The sequence below is a fragment of the Danaus plexippus genome, chromosome 7, assembly GCF_018135715.1.
Source record: "Danaus plexippus chromosome 7, MEX_DaPlex, whole genome shotgun sequence".
NCBI classification, from domain to species: Eukaryota; Metazoa; Arthropoda; class Insecta; order Lepidoptera; family Nymphalidae; genus Danaus; species Danaus plexippus.
The window spans coordinates 1,246,851-1,270,309 of record NC_083541.1 but is presented as its reverse complement, the minus strand read 5'-3'; the positions used below and the strand labels follow the sequence as shown (position 1 = coordinate 1,270,309).

The 23,459-nt window shown below is 30.9% G+C and overlaps 3 protein-coding genes across 7 annotated transcripts in view; 2 read left to right on the top strand and 1 right to left on the bottom strand.

Annotated features, from left to right (window-relative positions):
* Positions 1-48: 48 nt before the first annotated feature.
* LOC116770932 (chymotrypsin-2-like) lies at positions 49-8,418 on the bottom strand. Of its 2 annotated transcripts, none has more exons than XM_061521028.1 (5): positions 8,285-8,418; positions 1,285-1,516; positions 726-963; positions 468-641; positions 49-241 (listed from the first exon to the last, which is right to left on the bottom strand). In XM_061521028.1, exons 2-5 carry the CDS (start codon positions 1,410-1,412, stop codon positions 80-82), a joined length of 702 nt encoding a protein of 233 aa, XP_061377012.1. In that variant the 5' UTR covers positions 1,413-1,516; positions 8,285-8,418; the 3' UTR covers positions 49-79. The 2 variants fall into 2 exon arrangements, with proteins under 2 accessions (XP_061377012.1, XP_061377011.1); XM_061521027.1 differs by lacking the exon at positions 8,285-8,418 and adding an exon at positions 1,703-1,923.
* On the top strand, positions 5,917-8,867 carry LOC116770558 (zinc finger protein 836-like). Its single transcript, XM_032662088.2, has 4 exons — positions 5,917-6,021; positions 6,129-6,984; positions 7,149-7,834; positions 8,082-8,867. The coding sequence occupies exons 2-4, from the start codon at positions 6,141-6,143 to the stop codon at positions 8,757-8,759; spliced, it is 2,208 nt and encodes a 735-aa protein (XP_032517979.1). The 5' UTR covers positions 5,917-6,021; positions 6,129-6,140; the 3' UTR covers positions 8,760-8,867.
* Positions 8,868-9,531: 664 nt separating this feature from the next.
* LOC116770497 (1-phosphatidylinositol 4,5-bisphosphate phosphodiesterase) overlaps positions 9,532-23,459 on the top strand; it is a 42,992-nt gene continuing 29,064 nt past the window's right edge. For 3 of the 4 annotated variants that reach the window (XM_061520842.1, XM_061520840.1, XM_061520839.1), the window contains exon 1: positions 9,532-9,669. The gene's annotated coding sequence lies outside the window, so the exon portion shown is untranslated. Of the gene's footprint in view, positions 9,670-18,514; positions 18,658-23,459 lie in introns of those variants that run through there. The other variant, XM_061520841.1, reaches the window with a different exon arrangement.

Sequence of the window (23,459 nt, the reverse complement as noted above, 5' to 3'; positions counted from 1 at the left end):
GTCCTGTAAATAGAGTTAGTAAAGGAAGGTAGTTGAAAACAATAAACGGAAATTATTATTGCTAATTTATTTATTTAACTTAATCAGTAAGATGTGATCCAATAATTGGTATAAGAAAGTTTTTGAACGCGCTGACTCTAACGAAGACGTCCGGTGCTCCGACCGCACAGGGGAATCCCCAGGACACTATGCCGACTTGGACCCTCGACTGCGGCAGCACCAGAGCACTTCCGGAGTCACCCTGACAACATAACGAATAAATTTTTAAAGCTTCATCTTAAAGTAACACTGATTCGGTTTGATAATTTAAAATCGCTGCATTCATACTAACAACTATGTTTTGTGAGGTAGTTTTAATGTTTTAATGTTGAAAAAAGTCTTTCTATTCGCAACAATAGCATTTATTTTATTTTGCATTTGATTGAATAAGACTCGAGAAATTCAATATTCTAATAAGCCTAACATACATTGCACATCCCGTGTCCCATGGAGTGGAATGTACATAGCTCCTGCAGGGGGTCCACTGTCGGTGGATTCGCTTCCCAGCCTGAGGAGGCATTTCTAACACCCAATATGCAGGTCAGGGGTGAGATTGTCTTCACGTACAGGAGTTGGAGCCTCTCCGGAGCCTCACTAGTGCCCTGATTTGAAGGTTTCAAAGAATAGTTATTAAGTAAAGTACTTATTTAACAAGACATCAGTTAACATGATTATTATATATCTACCGTTGTCGTCAATCCCCAGCCAGTGGCAAATGCAGTTCTTCCACCAGGTGTCCAGTTCCAGCTCAATGATACCGGCTGTACTCTATCAGTGTACCGTATATCCTCAGTGGTGATCAACACGCCAATGTCGTTTTTGATTGTTATCCAACTAAAACCTGGATGGTTCACATGTCCGGAGAATCTAACAACACGCTCGGTGGATCGCCAGCTGTTAGATCCTATGACTCCATAAAAGTACCTGTATATATATTGGAACAAATTTTTATCTGAGGCTTTATTGAACTTGAGAATATCTGAAGCTCTTCCAAAGTACCGAGTAATTTATTAACAAATAAAAATAATCATGTCTGTAGTAATGTGTCTGTGACTGTGCTTACATCTCCAAAATAAAATGGATTCGACTTCCGACAAAACTAACATAGTATAAAAATATTAAAATTGATTCATTTACAATAAGTTCGTATATTAAATGTTGAAATACTTTGGACCTCAAGGATATCATGTTTGAAATGTTGTTACAAAGCTTGGGGCTATATAACAGTTTTACAACAATCCTTACGGTGTCAGTTCTCCCCAAATGACATAAGGTTCTATACAGTGGGCCGCGCTCAGGATGTGTCTGCGAGTGACTATGGAACCTCCACAAGTCAACATCTTTATATATGATCCCACTACCAGAGCCACCATGTGTTTCGCGTAACCCTCAGGCGCCTCCACACCGCCAACGATTCGTGGCGCCGACTTAATGTCATTATTACTTTCGGCTGGATGTGATTGTGCTAAAATATTTCCTGTAAATGTAACACAAACAAAAAACTCAGTAAAGAGTTCCTTAAAGTCAAAATTTAAAAAATATATTCGCCATATTTCGGGGCAACAAAGTATCCATTTAAATGAATGGAATGAAAGCCAGAGAAGACAGGAGTAATCTTTTAATATTCCCTTCTCCAGGTACCACCAAATTCTAACTAACTCACCATGTGCAATATTCAAAAGTACTAAGAAACTCGTTACTATCACAAACATCTTTACTTGTGCATAAGACACTGACAATATACTATTCCTTGCAGGGAATTTATAGTATACAGATCTCAATCAATTCACACAGATAAGGGTTAAATAAACTTTAATTCTTTCCTTGTTGTCTGACATAACTATTTATTTACAATGAATACATAATCTTATAAAAAATATTGTTTTGTAAATTACACACTAGTTAATGACCTACTTATAAAGATAGCGTTTTCTTTATAGGTATCGACAGGTCTTTTGCTGTTTTTTATAATTAATTGACGTATAGGTAGCACTCAAGAACCTGAAGTTTGTTTACCTTTAAGTACCTACGACGCCGAGTACAGGTTGATTGAAGTTAATAGGATATATCGGCTCTGAGAATCTAGTAGAATAAGATGCTCTAGGATAAGCCTAATTTCAAACAGCCTTTATTGCTTCAAAATTTTCGGTGAAGTTCTAGTTTGAAGAAGAACTTTGCTTTTTTAAGTAACTTATAACAAACAAAACTTTCCGTTAGATAAACAAATATATAAGGGCCTACAATTGGTAACAAGTCCAAAGGATCCAACGGTTCTTGAAGATTAACTGGAGATACCTGCACTCATACCTGGAAGTACATGTCAAACGATCAAAAACATGCCTTTCGAATGTAATGCTTCAACAATTTTTTCATTCTCGTTACACTAATTTGTTTTCCGTTTTAGTTTACAAAGGCTCAAGCAATTTAATAGAATTATAGTAATTTTCATACATTTAAATGAAACTAGTATTATTCGGATATACTACTACGCGGATTTTATTATTTAAAAAACTACATACTCAGACAGACGAGATGTCTGCTCGTGATCACGGTAGCTGCAAAGTAACCGAAACGTCGGGATTATGTAGTTTTTTAAATAATAATATCCGCGTAGTATATCCGAATAATACTAGTTTCATTTAAATGAATAAAACTCGCGAAGATCTTAGATCTCATAATTGTCATACATCTTTACATAGTATTTTTATTATTGTAATATGAAAATTTAGGTGGTCTAGTGTCTTATTCAAATTTCAAAAATATTACGAATATATATACTTGCGACTAAACGTATGTAGTTATATAACCCCAAGTTCTTTAATATAATTCTTTATCCTAATATCATACAGTTGGTACCTAAGATTACTTTTAGCTAAACAATAACTGCAAACACTCTAACCATATGGAAAGTATTGTTATAATCTTTTGGTATTAATGTGAAAGAGGTTGCATTTAAGGGCTTCCTTTATGTATTACTATTTATTAAAGATCATGTCTCCTCCATTCTACACGACACTGGCAGAATATACTGTGCACGACTCTATACGGATGAAGGACATATTTAAAACAACTACCCAACCAAACCCAAAATTATTTTTATATAAATAATATAAGAATGTTTTTATATAAACATCTGTAATTGTACAAGAAATCTGCGACATAATTGTTGAACAGACAAAGGGCTAATCTTATACGTCACCATGAAAAATCTGTTCACATATATTTTACGTACTTAAAAAACACTCTGAATCATTGTTTAAATAAAAAATCATTTAAAAAATATTTTTTTCATATGATAAAAAAAAGATAAGATAAACTATAAAGAATTATACGCTTGTTTCCATAAAATTTTCCAACTTAATAACTGCAGTTACCGTTTGCATTGTTCTAATAAACATTTTTCACAAAAATGTATCTATAATAATAAAATTGGAGTGTCTTTTTACAATTCCTAAAACAGCTTTTAAATAAACGTATATGAAAGTATATACTATACCTAATACATCACAGATGCAAGTTTCAAGGACTTTCATCTGTCCGTCTGTCTCAATTTGACAAGAACTTCAATAATAGATAGTTCAGGTCATAAGTAGTAACGTTTTTAACCGGTTTAAAAGAGGAATAAGTTCTCAATACGACTTTGTTCGTTACTTAAACATATTTTTTCTAATCTATAGGGCTTTGTCTTCAGGCAGTTTGTTTCTCTTTAAGGGGTCATCAGTAAATCATTTAATACTAAAAAAAAATACAGATGACGACGCGTGTCTCAAGGGGCTTTAATATGCGCACAGAACCGCAGGCAATATCTTTTACGTAAATAAATGTCAAATTTCTTTTTTACATCCATACTAATTCCATTTGTGATTATGAATATAATATTGATAAACTTCCAAAGAAAGAGTACCAGGTGTTTCTTAGAACATCAGAGTATTTATATTAGACATATTAATTTAAATCAAGAAAACTTAAATATTATAAATGAAAGCACCCTGTGACAATAAAACATTTTATTCCTTAAATAAAAGGTCACAGTCAAATGTTAGTGATCTGAGGATCCGGTATCTATATGGGCTTCAGGTTAAGCCTCGAGATACAAGACCATATTCTTCCCTGGGACTCTAGAATAAGAACGTTTCACCTAACTAAATTGAAGAGAATTCCTCATTCTAGATTCAACCTAGACAGATTAGGTTACCTAGGTAATTCCGCATAGCTAAGCATTTTTAAAACGCCAAGGATTTCAATTAATTCAAACTTTTCTTTAAAAAAAAAAAAACAAAAACAATTAAGTAAAGCATTTTTAAATTTAATTAAAAGTTTTGTAACTCGGCAGTCGAGGTGTTCTAAGTTATTTGAGACGCCATCAAAGTATTGGACATTGGTACCTGATCCTAATTAGATTTTAATTATACAATGAAATTACGTTTTATAATTCCTACAGATGTTGTGAATCGTAAAAATCCTGTCACTTGTGGAGATTCCATAATAGAATTACGACTTTATTTTATTACTATAAGTTAATTTAAAGAATCAATAATTCCAGCACACGTCCTTTACCGACAACCCGTCTTGAATAAAGTGTTTGCTAGTTGTATTTTATGTACTTTATCGTGTAGATTTTAAGAACGGGTTTTGATTATATTTTTTGGGCCCATCTGAATTCTTAACTTTAAAATAATTTTATATAAATATGATGGAAAGAATAACGATGAGAAGTTGAAAAGAAATGTGAATTGAAATTGATAAGAAATGTGAAGTGAAAACGAAAATTGAAATTTTAAATTTTTTTTTTTTGTATTCCATGATTTTATATTCAAGTGACATTGAACTGTACTGTTTTCTTTATAATACTTACATTTCACACACCACGTCCTCAGATACATTAGGTCCATATTTCTCTGAGAGTATTCTAAGGATAGCTCTAATCACTGACAGTTGGCAGATGTACATTAGTTATAGTCAATTATAAAATGATCGCGATAGACCCGAACTTGGAAGCTGAACTACTAATATTAGAACATATAAAAGCAAAATTTAACTTAGCAGGTAAATGTCTCTCCGGGATATAATTGTGAGTATTAATTAAGATTAAGTTCATGTTTTTAGGAACTTTCTTGACATTAATTATAGTGAAACCTGATTATAGCAAGACATAGAAAGGAACAAGTGCTATAATTTAATTGCAGGCGTAAACAGTAAACATCGGATTAAGGCTTCCCGAAAAATGTCTATACATACAATGAGGTTGCTGTAACTAACAACCAGAAGATATTACTTAGATAATAATATAATATATTATGAATAAAATTATAAGACAATAATTCAGTACTTAACGTGACACATGAATAATGAAAAATAAACGTTTAATATAAACAAAAAAATATTTTTTACAAAATAATCGTAATACGAAATAAAATTTGATAAAATGTTTGAAACCGAATTATAGTTATTGTGTTCAGCTTATTTGTTTCCTTCACTATAACACTTCAAATGATTTTATATTTATATATAGATAACATATAATATATCATCATATCAATTTACGATAAGTAATGTGTTTAACATTAATTCTAAAATGTGTCACCTTATAAAAATAATACAAATGAAGCGGCTTGTCACCTTGAACCTCACAAACATCGTGATTTATCGTTTATTTCATCAAATCACAATAAAATTTAAAAAATAAATCAATGTTAATGTATTTCACACGGCTGAATGACCCTAGGTGTTGGTTAGCGATAATTAAAAAACAAAAGTCAACAATGAATTCAAATTTAGAACTTAATTATGAAACAGTTGAATAATATGTGTTTCGTACATATTTATGTAATAAAGATTATACACATTTTTTTAATCTTAAAATCTACATCTTCTTTGATAATTCCGGGAGGGTAGATGTATTTTAAGGATGACTTTAATTAACATAATACCTTCATATTCAATACTTTTCTATCTTCAACGTCCGGAACAACCTTACACGTGGTGAGTAAAATAAAATTAATAACTATACTATTACCCGTAATATTTTGTTAATTTGCTTACCTACATTTTTAGTTAGAAAGTAAAATGTACATTATTTGTTTACAAAGATTCACAAAAATATGGAGGATGAGACTATCATTACGAACACTGATACATTGTACCCGGTACTGCTTATACCAAAAAAATGCACCACATTGGAGACGAATTGCGAGGCTGCGGACAATGTGTTCATAGATTTAAACATAACCTCCCCCGACACTGAAGGTAATGAAACCTGTATTTATTCGGGGTTCTGCAACGTTAAACTTATAGATAGCTATGACGTTAACATCAACGAGGGAGATTCTAACAGTCAATCGTCGGATTCCAAGGACGATCACCAAATTCCTGTAATAGTGAGCGAGGCCAGTCAGGATCCGACATTCAATCAGTCCCAAGTATGGATAGATCCGGCCAGGAGCCCGTATGTTTACAACAGCTACGACGCAGTGGAGTCCCAAGAACATTACTCAGTGTACAGCCAGACCCTCGCCAGCCACATCACAGTCGAGCAACACAATACGTACATAACACAGAATGTATACAACTACAAAGAACAAGTACCGTATTCGCCGATCGAGGAATTCGGTCACAAGAAATTCAGAAAGAATCATGGGAATGAGATAAATCATGATTTGTACGAGGATGACGAGTTTGAATGCGGCGTCCTGCTGTCTCAGTTGCCCGAGGAAATCATGAATGAGAAAGAGAATAAAGCGAGAGAGGAATTGATGTACATTAATCTTCAGAGTGAAAATGATGCTCTGAAGCAATTGATGTCTTCCGATATACAGTCTTTGTCGAAACAACAGAAGACCATAATGTACCTGGGTCATGATTCGCATTACGGCCAAACTGTTCAGAAAATTGCAGTCAACGATCCCTCTTTGGAGTGCAATGGTGTTGGTAATGAAGTCATTGTAGGTTGGTATCGTTCGTATGAATATTATTTATCAGCTAATTTGTTTATCTTACTCGATAAGAATTCAGTAGTAAACATTGGAAGTTGTGAATATTGTTTTTGTTAAAGCATCTAGTGTAAGTAATTATATGCTGTATAAATAAGTAATTAATTATATTGATTTCAGAAAGTACTCAGCCTAATCATAAAAAGTATCAATGTGATAAATGCAAGCAATTTTTTGATCAAATAACAACTTTCAAACAGCACATGGTCGGTAACCATAAGAGTCCAAAGGAGTTATTCAGACCGAACCCCATTAGAGAAATGAAATTCATGTGTACCGAATGTGGCAAACATCTGAAGAATCAGAAGAAATTTGAACTGCACTGCCTCGGTCATGGTAACCCTGAGTTAGAGTGCAACAAATGCCACAAAGTGTTCGCTTCAAAATTCACTCTAAGAAATCATTTAAAAATACACCAGAGAAAATTTCCTTGTATGTATTGTACTAAAACTTACTCAAGTTCTGAGGAACTCAGGTCTCATAAGGCTAAGATACATTTTATTTTCATGTGTGATATTTGTGATTACACAGCAACAAAGTATCCGGATCTGGAGGAACACAAACAAACACACGCCAGTGAAGTAGATTTGAGTGATTCCGACTTCACTCTATCACTCAATGGTGACATCATCAGCGACAGCGGCAGTCTATCGCCATCCACCGAAGATTACATTATAAGATCCGAAGACTTCGATCAGAAATTGGATGAAATTAAAAAAGCCGATTCGGTGATCGCTAAGGTGATGTCGAACAAAATGTTTCTGCTTCACACCAAGAAGGCTCGACGAGATAAAAAGTATAAAAAAGTAAGTACTATAAACACAGATACATTTGGCTTTATAATAATTCTGTTTTATTTAATCTGGTTTTTCGAGCTTAGCCAATAGATAGCCAAAGCCAACCAATAGATAATATCGATTATAAATTTGTGGCATTTATTATTTACAACGCTCAAAGCTAGAAAAACTTAATTAGAATAAATACGTCGTGTTATGGCGGTTATCTCACATGTTGTAATTAACATTAACATTTACATGTCATATACGATTTCAGACTTGCGACGTGTGTTTAAAGACCTTCGATCGTATCGGCGACCTCAAAAGGCACCTCATAGAGCACGTAATTAGAAGCACCCTGGCAAAAACTCCAGTCAACAAAAACGGTACACTGACAATACAATGTGAGGTCTGTCAGGTCGAGAATTTCACTAAAATCGACAAATACAAAGCTCATTTACGCGAACACGCGAAACTCACCTTATATAAATGCACATTTTGTGACAAATCCTTCAGCGACTCCAGCAACTTTTCGAAGCACAAGAAAATTCACGGCACAACATTCTTCCAATGCGATCTCTGTCAAAGGAAATTCAACTCCAAGAAGATGATCGCACAACACATGGAATATCACAATAACAATTCTCCAATCCCTTGCCCCTACTGCGATAAAGAGTTTCATTTTCCCTCGATGTTGAATAAACACGTCAAATGTGTTCACAATCGAGAAATGTCCAGATTTAGGTGTAGATTCTGTCATGAATATTTTAAAACGCTTAAAGATAAATGGGATCATGAATGGAGAATACATAACGTTAGGAAGATTATCGTGGACTGTTTGATTTGCGGTTCGAAGTTTCGAAAGTATTCAGAGTTAAAAAGGCATTGCACGGACGTTCACGGTTTAGATATACCTCCCGCCAAAAAGTTGCTGCGTAAACGGAGATTATTGTAGAATAGCTGGTCTATTCTATAAAAGCGCCATCTAGTATTTTCATTGGATTTTCTGTTGATATCGTTTCATATAGACGTGACGACAGCGACACGATTTTGTTAGTTATTTTTTTTGTAAATATCCAAGACTGATTTTTTGTAGATATTAGTTATGTTTATTGTCATAAAAAAGTTATAAATTATCGGACAGATATTTATTATTTTTAAGTTATTGAATTAAAAGTTACATATGAAGTTTAGAAAGACCGTTTTCTTTTGTTTATTATTGTACATCTCATAATTTATTAACCATTTGTGTTAACATCAACTGTTAAATAGATATTTTTGTTTTAGTTTTAAGTTAAAATTGTTATCAAAAACTTATAAGCATCAGTACATAATGATGTGCACATTATTTTTACTATATTTATAAAGACTGTTAAATATTGTGATCTCTTTTAGACGAGTGTTTAATTTATTTATATTAAGAAACATCTTTTGTTAAGTAGTTTAATTTATGATAATATATATATATTTAAAAAAAATATATTTTGATTTATATTTTTTCTTTAAACCTTAACCTGTAAAATTTGTTTATTGACTTACACAGCGAGCCTATTATATTTTATTTTAAAAAAGAAAATTTGTAATGAATTAAATTTCGAATAATACTAACATTGTACAGCCAGAAGAAACATAAGTCGCGATATATAAAGCGGTTTTTGAACGACCTTGTGTTTCGCGCATGCGCACCTCGGGTCACCTGCTATGGCTGCTATAGACATCGGATAAACGTCTCGTTCTCAGTCCGTGAAAACGCTTCGTGCGTTGATAACGTTGTGATTATTTTGTTAGAGAAAAAACACGTACGCGTGTTTTAGATTATTGTTATCATCTGCCAATTGGTGTGATAGAATTTTGTGGAGTCTAAGGTTAGTATATGATAGCATTATCGGTCACACATCGACTATAAGTGATAATATGACGCCTTACAGTCCGAATGTTGATTTAACGCTATTCGATTTAATGGCCCTATCAAGTATGACACTCCTTGTATTTAAATGATATGTATAAAGAACATAATAAATACAAAGTATTGTACTACATATGTGTAAATTAATGATCGTTTTTAATTTGAATGTTGTAAACTACATACATTAATTCCGTTCCTCAAACTTCATCGCTTCGATTATTTTTCTTTTTAGTTTTATTTATTTGTATAATACGCACATGTTTTTGTTAAACGTCTTTTGTAATAAGTTACATGGTTATTTGCTTTTATAAAAAATCGCGTGTGAATTATCATTACAGCTTCCAAATCTTGATCTATTGTTGTAAAATTCTCTTTTTTAAAGGTTGTTGAATTAAAATATCACAAATTAGTAAATACTTCATGAGTATTGAAATCATACGTGTTAATAAATAAATAGTAATCATCGAGAAATGTTATAAAAATATGTAACAAGGATGTTATATACAAGATTTGGTTTATTAAATAAAAACGTATTTTTGTATTTATGTACATGAAAAATATATAATATTCATACAAACTTGTTTGTTCCAATTACAAATAATACGAAAAAAAATTTATAAAAAAATTACTCAGAACTTATAGTGCGAGGACTTTTCTTCCTCATATTTAGAAACTATTAATCTTATAACCTTTCCCTCATAAGTCGCCAGAATAATTTTTGATAAATTTTTAAATTTGAAGAAAATTACTTAAATATATTCAGTGGGTCTTGTATGTTTTTTCTAAAAAAAAAAAAAAATGATGACTACGTTATAAACCTGAAAATTCTATATGCTTAGCACAAGTTTGTATTGTCACACTACATACGAAGAGTTTTGCGTTTCCCGTTCAATAAACCACGGTAATACAATAACGAGCGACTATTCCTTATCCGTGGTAAGGATAATGGACATTAATTGTTCTTATTTTTCGTAAATTTCTGTTCGTGATGCCGTATTTGAATAATGAATCACATATCATTATCAAATTTATTGGTTACATATTATTAATAACAACCAATTTATTTAAATAAATAAAAATTTTGTGTCCCTTTGTTGTATTGAAATAAGCGCTTTCCGCTTATGAATCTAGATACGGTATATATATATCAAAAGAACATTTCAAATATTTTTGTCGGTCTGTCTGTCGGTCTCACTGTTACGGCTAATCTCTGAAACAGCTGGACCGATTTCACGTTACGCTCACTATCAAGTAGCCGATATTATGAGGAGTGACAGTAAAATTTAATATGTATTAAGCTATTTATATTTTTGCAATTTTTTTTATTTTTAATAAAATTAATAGTTAAAAACCACGCCTCGCGGACGATGTCGTAGGCATGGCTAGTTTTAAATTATGAGGCAATAACAAACTGGTAATAAATGTCAGCAGCTTTATCTGTAAAACTTTTTAGTTACTTAAAAAGTTAAAAGTCTTTAACTACGTGACCCCCCGTTGAAAAAACAGCACAAAATATTATGCGGCGCAAGTTATGAAAAAAAAGTGAATTAATTATCAAAAAACTGGAATCCGTCTGTAATTACTTTGACAAATCAAACTCGAAGTAAGTTTACGAAAAACTGTAACAATCTGGTCAGGGTAAAGAATTTATTATTTGCGGTTGGCGTTACGAACGCGTCCTGTCTTCACATGAAGATTTTTTTTTACCCAACAACTATATTAAGTTTGTCAGATAATATTATTTAATTAACAGTGTTTATTAAAAGAATTATCGCATTTAAACAATCATATAATAATTGAAAATCAGTTTTCCTCTAACCTTCCACTTGCACGATAAATTTTTTATTGCTATGTTTGCTCAGCCATTATTTAAACAAATTAACATTGAATTTAAAACAAAAAAAAAACGCAATTATTAATTACACTGGTACGAAAGGAGAATAATTTAAAAGACTCATTATTTTATATTCTTCTAATTTCCCATTAAATAATTCTGTGCATTGTTAGATATTTATAATTTTATCATCTAATTCATCTTTATTAAAATCCTAATAGCTACCAACATAAATTAATTTGTGTATATTTCTTAAATAACGACAAACTTTCCTCTTGCAAACAAAGGCAAGCTTTTTTTGTTCTACAAGTTATATATATATATATATATATATATATATATATATATATATATATTCCTATGATGTGATATGTTAATTATAGTACGAAGTGCTCACCGCCAGTAAAATTTATCGCTACATTAGTTCCCCTGGGTCACCGGGTATGCGTTCGGTCCGACGCATCTTGTTTAATGAAAAATATATTACTATCAATAAACATGAACTATTTATACAATGGGGATTCGTTATAATTATACATGACATATTATGGTACAGTATCAGTTCTTCTGTGCTATGAATAGATTAAGAGAATAAAGATAGTTACGGAGCGGCAGTACTGTAGGAATAATGAACAAACAGTTTTTTACTTTTAAAAGTTACTTTTTATTTCAGTTGTATGGGTACATTAAGTGACGTTTTTGTGGTGTTTCAAATTAGTTTTTAAATCTTATTAGATAATTAAAGGGATCATTTAATTCAATTATACGATTTTATCAATGTGTTAGGATAAAAACAATTACAATATTAAATATAACAGAAAAATAAGACAGCGTTGTATATTGATTTGTGTAACTTAAAAGAATATAATGTATAGTGTAGATTGTACAATACAACGTCTTTTTTTATAAAATTAAGGAATCTAGATATCTAAGATAATTGCGTGTATTCATTTAAATGAAACAAAGTTTCGAACCCACAGTCCGTGATTACGGTTGCTGTAAAAGGACTGAAAAACAGTCTTATTGAAGGCATTTATATTATGTTCACAAAAACTCGATGTCCATAATAGCTGCGAATGAGCAGCCTTAATAAATTTTGGACATACAAAACACGGCTTAAATAATTTTGATTATAATTCAATATATTTTTTTTTGCAATAAAGCAAATTAAATATTCCTTTGTATTCGAACTTCGTAGGAAACATTTAATGACATTTCTTGTTCTTCTTTGTTAACAAACATTTGTTTTTTGGTTCGACATGATTTAAGCTACAATAATTGCAAAACAACAATAATATAAAAACAAAGGAACCGAATTCATAGTATATTATTTAATTAGTAAATTGAAAATGAATGTTTTCAATGACACGAATAGAGATTGTCTATGTTATTTGTTAAAAAAGTCTTAAGATAATATGTGTATAAACTTGAACAGTATGTGGCAAAACAAAGACGTATGTAATTTTAATCTTGGAGTTCTCTTCGCTCCTGTTGTGTACACAGCCTTATTACATCGTTCGCCACAATATATATTTGTTGTTTAAAACTTCGTCAAAATTGTAAATGTTTATTGCGATTTAAATTATTACTTTTAATATAAATATATCTTTAAGGAATTGTTAATTTTTTTTCTTATTTTTTACTTTCATCACTGGTTACATCAAAAGATATATTGACAGTTTTACACCGCTTATATAACATTAGATGTAAAATTTGGTCCTTTTCGTTCTTCATTATCTGTATAAAAAACCTTGATGATTACAATCCGTGAATTAATTCGTAATGTAATTGAAAATACATACTATTTTGTTAAGCTATAACTTCATCCAATATTAAACTGTAATCTAAACGTCATTTTAACCTTTAAATTTTGTTAACTTAAAATTGTTGTGTTTAACTCCTACTTAATTAAAATTGAGACAAAACACACAAACAACTCTCATTCGTTGCTCCTGAATAAATGAAAACTTTCGAGCGTGTAATTCGAAATAGCATTAACAGAAACACAATAAACATGTTAAACGTATTCTCTTTAAAATATAAAAAGTGTATAATAATTTAAACCTCTGTTCTATAAGACTAAAAGATGATCTGTTTTTCAATATACTTCTTTGTCTGACGGTACTTTAAGTCTAACAGCGTTGCGACTTTAGTGTGTCATTTGCCTCCCACGCTCGTTTACCCTCGAAATATCAAATATTCCTTGCGATTTTCACTTCAGTGACTTTAACATAAATAGACCTTGCTTAGGACGGGCTTAGGTCGTATTAATAATAAATTTAAGATTCCAATCGAATGGCTTAGGCAAAAACAATAATGTCACCTAGCGTAGGAAAAATACTCTTCTTTAAAACGTATATAATGCAAGCTACATCTACAAAATTGATATAACTTCTAGCAATCACAAGTGTTCTCATTTAAGAAGTAATATCTAGAAAAAATGCCCGTCCAAGCTTATTTAATGTAGGAAGTCGCCGCTGTAAGTGGGTCAGCGAAGCCCGGACAATACCAAAGTTCGCAAATTGTGTTTAATGTGTCCATTGACTTTTATCAACTGGAATTGTTTCGTGGAATTGTATTATGGGTTTACATTTTCAATGTTCTCTTTAACAAGTTTGAGGTTTTATATTGAATTACTGTTATACTCTGGCTTCCTCGTCATTTATATGTTAGTGGAAACTTCTTTTTGAGGACATTTAATGGTGAGATTTTGCTTTACTAATTGTTTTTTAATAGCAAAGAACTAATATAAATTCCTCTTTGGTCTTAAGACTTCCGTCTATCCAAAGTGGTTTAGAAGCTCAATGTTTTATGCATACACTAATGGGTTACGACTTATTTCTTTCAAAGTGTTTTACCTCACCATAGCTTCTGTTGCTCTCAGTAAAATGATCATGATATGCAATTGATTATGAGATGTACAAAGTTCAGTACGAGCAATTCTATAACATCTGACAAAGATGGAACGATCTCTTTCAGAACTATTTTGTTATTACCATTTCAATTCACGATAATATACAGAGACTGTCTTACGAATGACACGAAATTATCTAAAATTCACCACATTCATCTGGAGTGAAAGAAATTGCGACGTTGAACGATGTAATCCGTCTCTGGAAATAGGTCAAGAGCTGATGATGAAGATCGGACATGATCCGCGTCAGGTATTGATTGGTGAAGGTAATATGTTCAAATAAGTGGATCTTTTGTATTTGATATAAGTATTACGTATATATATATGTATCTATTTAATGGTTGATTTTTAAATGACTTTGTTTCTGAACGCGACTTCGTTTATGTAGACTTCGAAATTGGACGAACAGAGAAAATAAAAATATTTCCCATCAGCGCCATCTACCGTCTGTTATATGACATTATACACAATACACCGTTGTTCGTCCAAGCAGGAAATACATTGACTTTTGTGATAAATCATAGCCAAAATATTATTCTAACGTACATGATTCATCAAATTTTCAACATTATTAAGATGTTATTACTTAAAAAGGTGTAGGTACGTTTGTCAATTGTTACGCTATAACCACGAAACCAATTTTTAAATAAATCTAACATTAATACACATTGCCTATATATTAATAAACGTTACAAATCATATATATTATTAAAAGAATATAACTTTCGAAGATTTTCTACATATTTATGTTTTGTCTAGACACAGGACAAATAAACATGAAAAGTAAAATCTAAAATCTAAAATTTGAGTTGTATATTATATTCATAATATTAATAACTTAATATATACTTTAATAATCCTGCCACAGTCGGTCTCCAGTGTGAACAAGTTTCCCGGAAGTCAATTTCCCCAGCACAAAAGCTGGTTGTCACATTTCCGGCGCTGTCACGCCACAAAGCAATATCTCCCTCCGTAGGATATTATTTTCTATACTTTTCAGTATTACTCGTTACATAGTTTACAGTAACATAAAATTAATACAATATTTGCTAGCTTTTGCACGCATCTTTCTCTGCAGGGACTTCGGTATATGGCTTAGAAATAAATGTATAGTGTCTTAAAATAATATATGTATATGGTACCAGAACCTGGCCAGCGTTTATAGTGTTTTTCACGTGACTCCATACAAAATACATCAATTATGCCGTGATCCCGTACAAATTTATGGAATTCCGGGATAATTTATAGCCCACATGTTATTCTAATGTTTGAGCAACTTTATTATCAAAATCGATCAAGTAGTTTTTGCGTGAAATATTGACACTTTCACGAATTCGCATTTATATTATTAGTAAATTCTTTCATATTAATATGTCTAAAATAAATTTAAAAATAAAATTATATCGTTTTGAGACCTGCTTCGCATATTTTATTATTCTATATTTTTCTGAAGTTCTCAATGACTTTACAGTAATCGAGATCACGGGAAGACGAGATGAAAGTATCTGTCAGTTAGTCTTGATCTTTGCCACCTATCGCCAATGATTTCTTAATTTCCTCGAGTACAGCTCTGGTCTAGTTTGACTGGAAGAATATTGACGGAAATTACCTTTATTTTTTTTAATGAGAGGAACCAGGTATCAGAAAATTCCCAAACCTATTTTTGAAATTAGAATGTCTGTTTTTTCACTTCTATAACCTCGCGGTTCGCTTTCGAAATATATACGTTTTCAATGTCTGCTGTTTGTCACAAAAGATTTAATGGTTTAGCTTTTCATCTGCATATTATATATATATATTTAGGTAATATTGGTTTCATCATGGTTTGGGTTTTATTTACATACCTTTATATAACTGGACTTTGGCTAGAAGTGAACAAAGGACTCACGCTTCTATGTATATGTCATCCACAAGCCGAACAAAGGACGCTACTGCTGTATACATACCGCAACTCCAACTTATATACAAGATTCTTCCACATTATATAACCAGATGTTAGGCAATGCTTATATAAAATTAAACTAGTAAATAATTACTGTACATCAAATATAAATATACTGTCTCTGTCAATTTTAGACCTTTAATATCATTAAGAAACTCGGGAAGTTTGAGATCTTGTAAGTTTGAAATAAGTTTGACCAGTTTATATATAGGTGAGTCACTCGCACAAGATAGGTACAAGGAATTGAAAAAAGAAAAAAGGTGAGGAAACATTTTGTTTATGGTGACAAATAACAAGACCTACCGACAGAAACTTCCATCTCGTCAGCTCGTGATCGCGCTGCTGTAAAGAAGTTGGAGTAAAATAATAAAAATATATAAATAAATTATAAAAAATGAAAACTTTAAAATAACAGTTTTATTTAAATCTATACTCACAACAGTCTTCCACAATTCCGAATCATATGTCATCATATGTCATTATAAAATTATTTTTCTCAATAAAAAATAGTTTCGATTTTTGTCTTTAATAAATATTGTCACATTGTCACATCAGCGTATTTGAATAGTAGCTAATGTTATCGTTGAAAATGTCCGTGTTTAGTATAAATCAAAACATAGTGGTAAAAAAAAACGATTTAGTATTTTTGGAAGACTTAAAAATACACATGTACATTTATATTCACACACCCACAGATTTTTTGTATGAACAAATATGATGTGCGAATATATTGTCTTGTTGCGTCTATTTGTTTCTGTACTTGCTATTTATTCACGATATTCTAATGTAACCGGCAATTAAGCAGTAAAACCGAAGGACATCATTAGTCAAGCCAATTATATACAATATTGGAGCGTTTTGCGCCGTAAAAGACGATCTAGTTGATGATTATTTAAGAGTTATTAATGAAAATTAAGGAAAAATAAGAGAGTCCATGGCTCCTCCAACGGTAATAGGTTCTGGACACGCGATGCCCGATGGGTTGTAAGATCAAAATGTGTATTAGATATACTGTAATGATTTACAAACACACATATTTATAGCCCAGGACTTAATAATTTAAATTTTATAGAAAATAAATTTAATAATGTTAAGTGCAAGGAGATTAGCCGAACTAAACAGTTAAGGAGCTTAATGGAATGAATATCTGAGTTGCCACGCTTAAATTATACCGATTACGTCAAAGGTCAACGTTCATAGGTCAAAGTGGGATGGCATGACATTTAGCGAGTGCCACTGCAAGGGTTATTAGACCATCACTTAAAATAATGAACTTCTTTAACTTTATCGATACTTACATATAATATGTTTAAATGTATATTATAGATAAATATTATTATATTACTCGATTGAAAAATAATACAGTTTTGAAAATACATACATAGTTTTCCTGTATTACTAAAAATTACCCTATTTTTTATATTAGCCAACTTCGATATGGCCTTCTTAATATATGTACATAATTGTGAGTGAATAATTTATAAATAGTAAATTTTCAAATCCATCTTGGTTATGAAAATTACGATTATAAAAAAAACCTATTATGTGATTTTTAAGGAAAAAATTGCTTACATAGAAAGAGGTCCACTGACTTCAAAAACAGTTAAGTATATTGTTTTTTTACTATAACTTAACGTTTTTGAATTATTAAATTTAGCTTTTGTTACGTTATATTGCTTTTTGCTAAATTTCACTTTTTTAGGTCGACGGGAAGTCACCTGTATGTTTTATTTTACCGACAACCGTAAACATAAGCGAAAAGTGCACTAAAACCTTATCTTACGTTAGAGTGCGTTGACTTAGAAGTTTAACACTACAGCCATACTAATTTGATACATCAACTTGTTTCTCAAAACTATTCTATGAAGCCTTCAAGGTTGAAATAAAACGTACAATTATAAATCACTCGCAAAAAAAATATGCATTGTTATGTGACGACTGTCATTTATCTGAAAAAAGTATTAATATGGTGTTCGTAATCACGGCGTTAAAGTGCAATCCCGGATGATAAATGTAGTTAAAACAGAGAAATATTTTACATAACATAATATGTAACAGCAGATTAATTCAGAACGCAAACATTTCCTTCCTCGATTCCAGTTTGAGCTCGCACTTAGTGTTATCTTGACCGTGGCTCGACACAGTTCACATTCGCAAACTATAAAACATATAACATATATATGTTCCTTCGATGTATGTGTTTTTGTGTTGCCTTTGAGAGTTTTGCGACAAAAGGAAAGCCGTTTTTTATTTCAAGGTACTCGAAATGCTTATATATATATTATTCAAGTGTCTTTTAGAATTTGCGTGACATTTTTCGTATGACTACATATAATTATTATTGTTAATGTTGTTTGCTAGAAATCGATAAGGTATTAATTTATTCTATGTTGTTTCAATGATTTCAATTTAAATAATAACATTGTGGAGCGTTGAATTATAAATAGCGTGATTACTGAATTTGCTATCAACCTTGAGATAGACGGACTGCCGGAATAACAGAAGTATGTTATATGTATATACAGTAAATGTATACAAAAGCATAATACTAAATACATTGTTCATTATAGCACAAGGCGGTCTTGATCACAATTGCTGGGTGTACATTCGAGTCGATGCTATTACTAGTAGGATAGATGCCTCAGATGTAGTGGAAAAAAAGACCTCATGATAATTATCGGACCTTATAAAAAATTACTTTCATTAGATGAATCTTTTCTATGACAAAAATGTCTGTCTGTTTGTGTCATCTAGTCTTAGCACTAATAAAAATTATTCGGTATATTTTAAGTTGGTCAAAACGCATAATAAAGTTTTTAGTCGATTTCAGAATTAGTTAGTTCGATAACAACAAGTGAAGGCCAATACAAATATACGGAAAATATCTTAAATATCTATTTAATCACACTAATGAATTTAAACCAACAATTTATGGTCTATACTGTGGTGTGAATATTTATGGAATGAAGCTGGAATAGAAATCTATTGGTTTAAACATTATTTTCACCTGCACAGTATACTTAGTACGAGTTGCAACATCAGACGTCACTCAAGAAGTATCCATTTAAACATTCACATAAGATACTATGATAATACTATCCTATCATCTAAGAAAACTTTTCGATGAAAAACGAGAAATTGTCTGTTCAGTTTTGTTATGTTATTTCAAAAAATTGTATTCCTCGGTAGTCATTTAATAATCTCACAAGATTACTACATGAAATTACTGGTATCGTCTTCATTAAGTCTTACGAGAATATACTCAAAAAACCTGTCACAATAACCTCTCAAACTCAATCTAACATAATCCGTCTCTACATAATTAAATCGAAAACTTTATGTAACACTGAAATATAAATTTAACTTCACTAACTTATAAAGTCTTATCATATGGTTCTCGTTTTGTAGATGTAGGAACCATTTAAATTCAATTTAGCATGTCACAAAGGGTATTGTTTTAACCGAAATTTCGGCTCCCGAGTTCTAACCCGTCCTAGTTTTTAAACTTTGTGGTTACTTGTCAGTTAATTGAACATTAATTTCCAGTAACAGCCCAATTACTTGATTGGGTCTCTGAAATATATATAATTAAATACATATGTACAACATCGCTTCCACAAGACATATCCAAATATTAAATTATTGAACGTAAATAATACAGAATTATCAATGTAATTCACGATTGTTTTATGTATGTGTTTTGTCCTTAACAAAATCTTTGACTTTGACAAAGCTTAGTGTAGTATAAGCAATATGAAGAGGTATCGCATGATCTGGAATTCTAGATAAAAAATATTCAAACTAAAGGAAAAGTTACAATAGAAACATATATTATGTACATACATTAATATCACATGAACTAAACGTCAGCGATCTCGTATATTATTAAATTTTCTTAAAGCATATAAAACAATGTACATAGAAAATTTAATTTACGTAACAATTTTGTTAATGCAAACCGTTTATCGAAAGTCAACTTTGTTTTATTCTCTCATGGATTACTTCAAGAGCAAGGTCTTTTGAAATCACTTAACAAATTAAATAGAATAAGTCTTAGGCTTTCGCCGATCGCATTATCAGTCTCAGGGGTTTCCTAATACCATTTCACAAATTAGATTCTCCCGTGTAACGTGATACGGCTTTCATAACGCTGTGTGTGAGCGTATTGTAGTGTCTTGTTATATTATAATTGCTTTATTTGCAGTTCAAATCGTGTTGCAAATTTAATAAATCACCTTTTTCAACATCTATAATATATCTACTTTATAAAATTATTTAATTCAGTGGATAATAAAACACACACACACGCACACACACACATACACATTTATATATATACATATATGCTTCTCGCATTTTAATCTGACGTGGAAATTGTGGAAGTTAAAAACATATTTTGATATAAATATACACACTTAATCATCATATTAGTATTTAATACTACTACAAAGAGATTTGTATATTACAATACAGCCAATTTATACTAACCTGCTATATTTATACATACATGATAAGTAATTTAATTTCAATTAACAGCAAACAAAACAGGTATTCGATTATTTCGTCTAATACCATCCTTAGCAACCGGAGAGCTCAGTCGGGAATATTCCAAGGATATGCTAAGAGGACCATATAAAGTATAAATTTTAATTTCACGTTTGAGCATCCGTAGTATCATAAATAACACTTGCATAATCCGTCGGATTTTCTTGTAGTCTAACACAGGAGACACGGAATCATAAAGTTTTTTTTTTTATAACAATAATCAGCTTACCCTCACAGAACATTTCTATTTTATAGAACAAAAACATAAGTGTCGATTATTGTAATATACTTAGACTAATATTAATGACATAGACGCCTGGTATTTTTTATTAATCATAGTATATATTACCGGTGTTACGGAACACGACCTTTATTACTTGAGGCTAATTTAAATTAAAAATATATGTTTATTTTTATTCTGTATGTATTAAAATGGGAATAATATTTGCATAGATTTTTTATTTGAAATCAAATCAGTTGAGAAACCACGAATTAAATATATATTTTTAAAAGTTACGACTGTTTACTTCGATGCCCTATCACATAAAAGTCTTAAAGCATATCTCTATATCACAGCTGGAGGGTTACTCTTTTATTATTTCTGTCCAAAAAATTTAAACAAGATATTTAATTTAAAAAAAACCTAAGAAAATATAATTATAAGCAATAAAATAATGCTACCATGAAGATTTCTATTCTTTGAGTTATCGGCGTTTCCTTAAAGATTTCCCCAAACTATTAAGTCTTAAAAGGGATAATTGTCTGAAGATAACATCTCTAAACGTGACAGTTGAGAGTAGCAACTTTACGGTGTTATTAAAATATTTGTATTTAACCTATACTACACCTTAAAGATAATATAATATCTATATATTTACTACATTTATATTACATATATTTATTAGAATATGAAAACGCTAACAAAATATCTTTCAAATTGTTTGTATGTTTGTATTTTTAATTGTATGTTGACTGTTAGTTTACTATGTGTTTCATTGAACGGTAATATCATATGAGATTTTTTAATGAAATTCTGTTAACGTGTGTGGTTTGAAGATGCATGTTTGTAAGTTTACAGTAATCATACGTAAGGTGATAGTTACAAAATCAATGTCGTTGTTTTTATTTCGTTTGTCACGATAATGTTATTTATAAAAAAAATATTTATTATTAAAGTAATTTTTTAAAGATATAGTAAAAATTACTGATCCACTGTTCAATACGAACTGTTTGAAATAAACATTTTAATTCCACAAAAAATATATACATGTACATTGAGATGCATTGCGATCCATGAAGTATATTGAGATCCCTAAAACGGAATAGCCTTATGCTTACAAAATAATTTTACATTTATCAAAATATAAATTCTAGTTTTCATATACATTGTTTTAGCCGTTAAAGGATAATATAATATTACAAATTCGTAAATTTTTTGATAATCGATAATGCCCGAGACATCAGAATTACAGGTATATTAAGTAATAAGTAAAACCGTCTTAGTAAAAGTATAAAAACGATGAGGAATATTTAAATATTGCAAGGCGTATATCCTAATTGGCCCTTATCCCAGTATTTATCAACGTTAGGGTCAAACGCTCAAGGATACAGCCTTGACTTCGGATAAGATTAATCTTAATAGCCACTGATCTCAACGAAACTTGTTTGAACACGTTGTAAATTAGGTAGAGGACAATTCATTGTTCTACACAACGAACATTGAGGTCAAAGGACAATGATGGCAGCGTGTTGGGAAAACATATGAAATAAAACTATATTATTTTTGGTTTAATTGTACATCATACTGTGAACCCTTCACAGCCAGATTTGCATATATTAAATAAGTAAATCTATTCATTAGCTACCATTGAAAAAGGTTTTATTTGGCCCTTGGAAGAATACCGTTCGTTTTAAACGCGAGTGTCCTATTTCTCTGTATCCTTGATGGATATACAAATGACATTACAATGGGCTGAGCTAAAGTGTAGACCGGTAGATAAACTCGTATTGTTATAAGGACATCGGAGTTTAAAAAGTCGGTAGGCTCTTTGAAAACTGTGAAACGAGCTCCAAAAAAAGCACTACTGTAAAGAGAACGTTATATTTTTTAGGAAGAAACAACACATAGTCTTATTTAATTTATGCATATCTATAAATAAATATTTAAAAATGATATAACTATAACAAATATCAGATATCAAAATAATAAAATAAGACATTCAAAACGCTTCCATTGACGATTCATCTATAAAAACTATTTGCTTTGTAAAATTTTTCTTTATATTTTCATCACTTTAATACTGGCTGTGATTAATATTAAAATAAAAAATTGTACAACATTACTCTTAAACCCAATGAAGCCATAGCATAGAAATAAAAAGAAATCTAGAACCCAAAAAAAATATACACAAAAGCTTTTGACGTGTCAAGTGCGTTAGTAGGTCTGTGGGTCCGTCCATTGAAACGGCTTTTCGTTAAATAGGTCATAATAATAAAGACAGAGATATTAAAAAC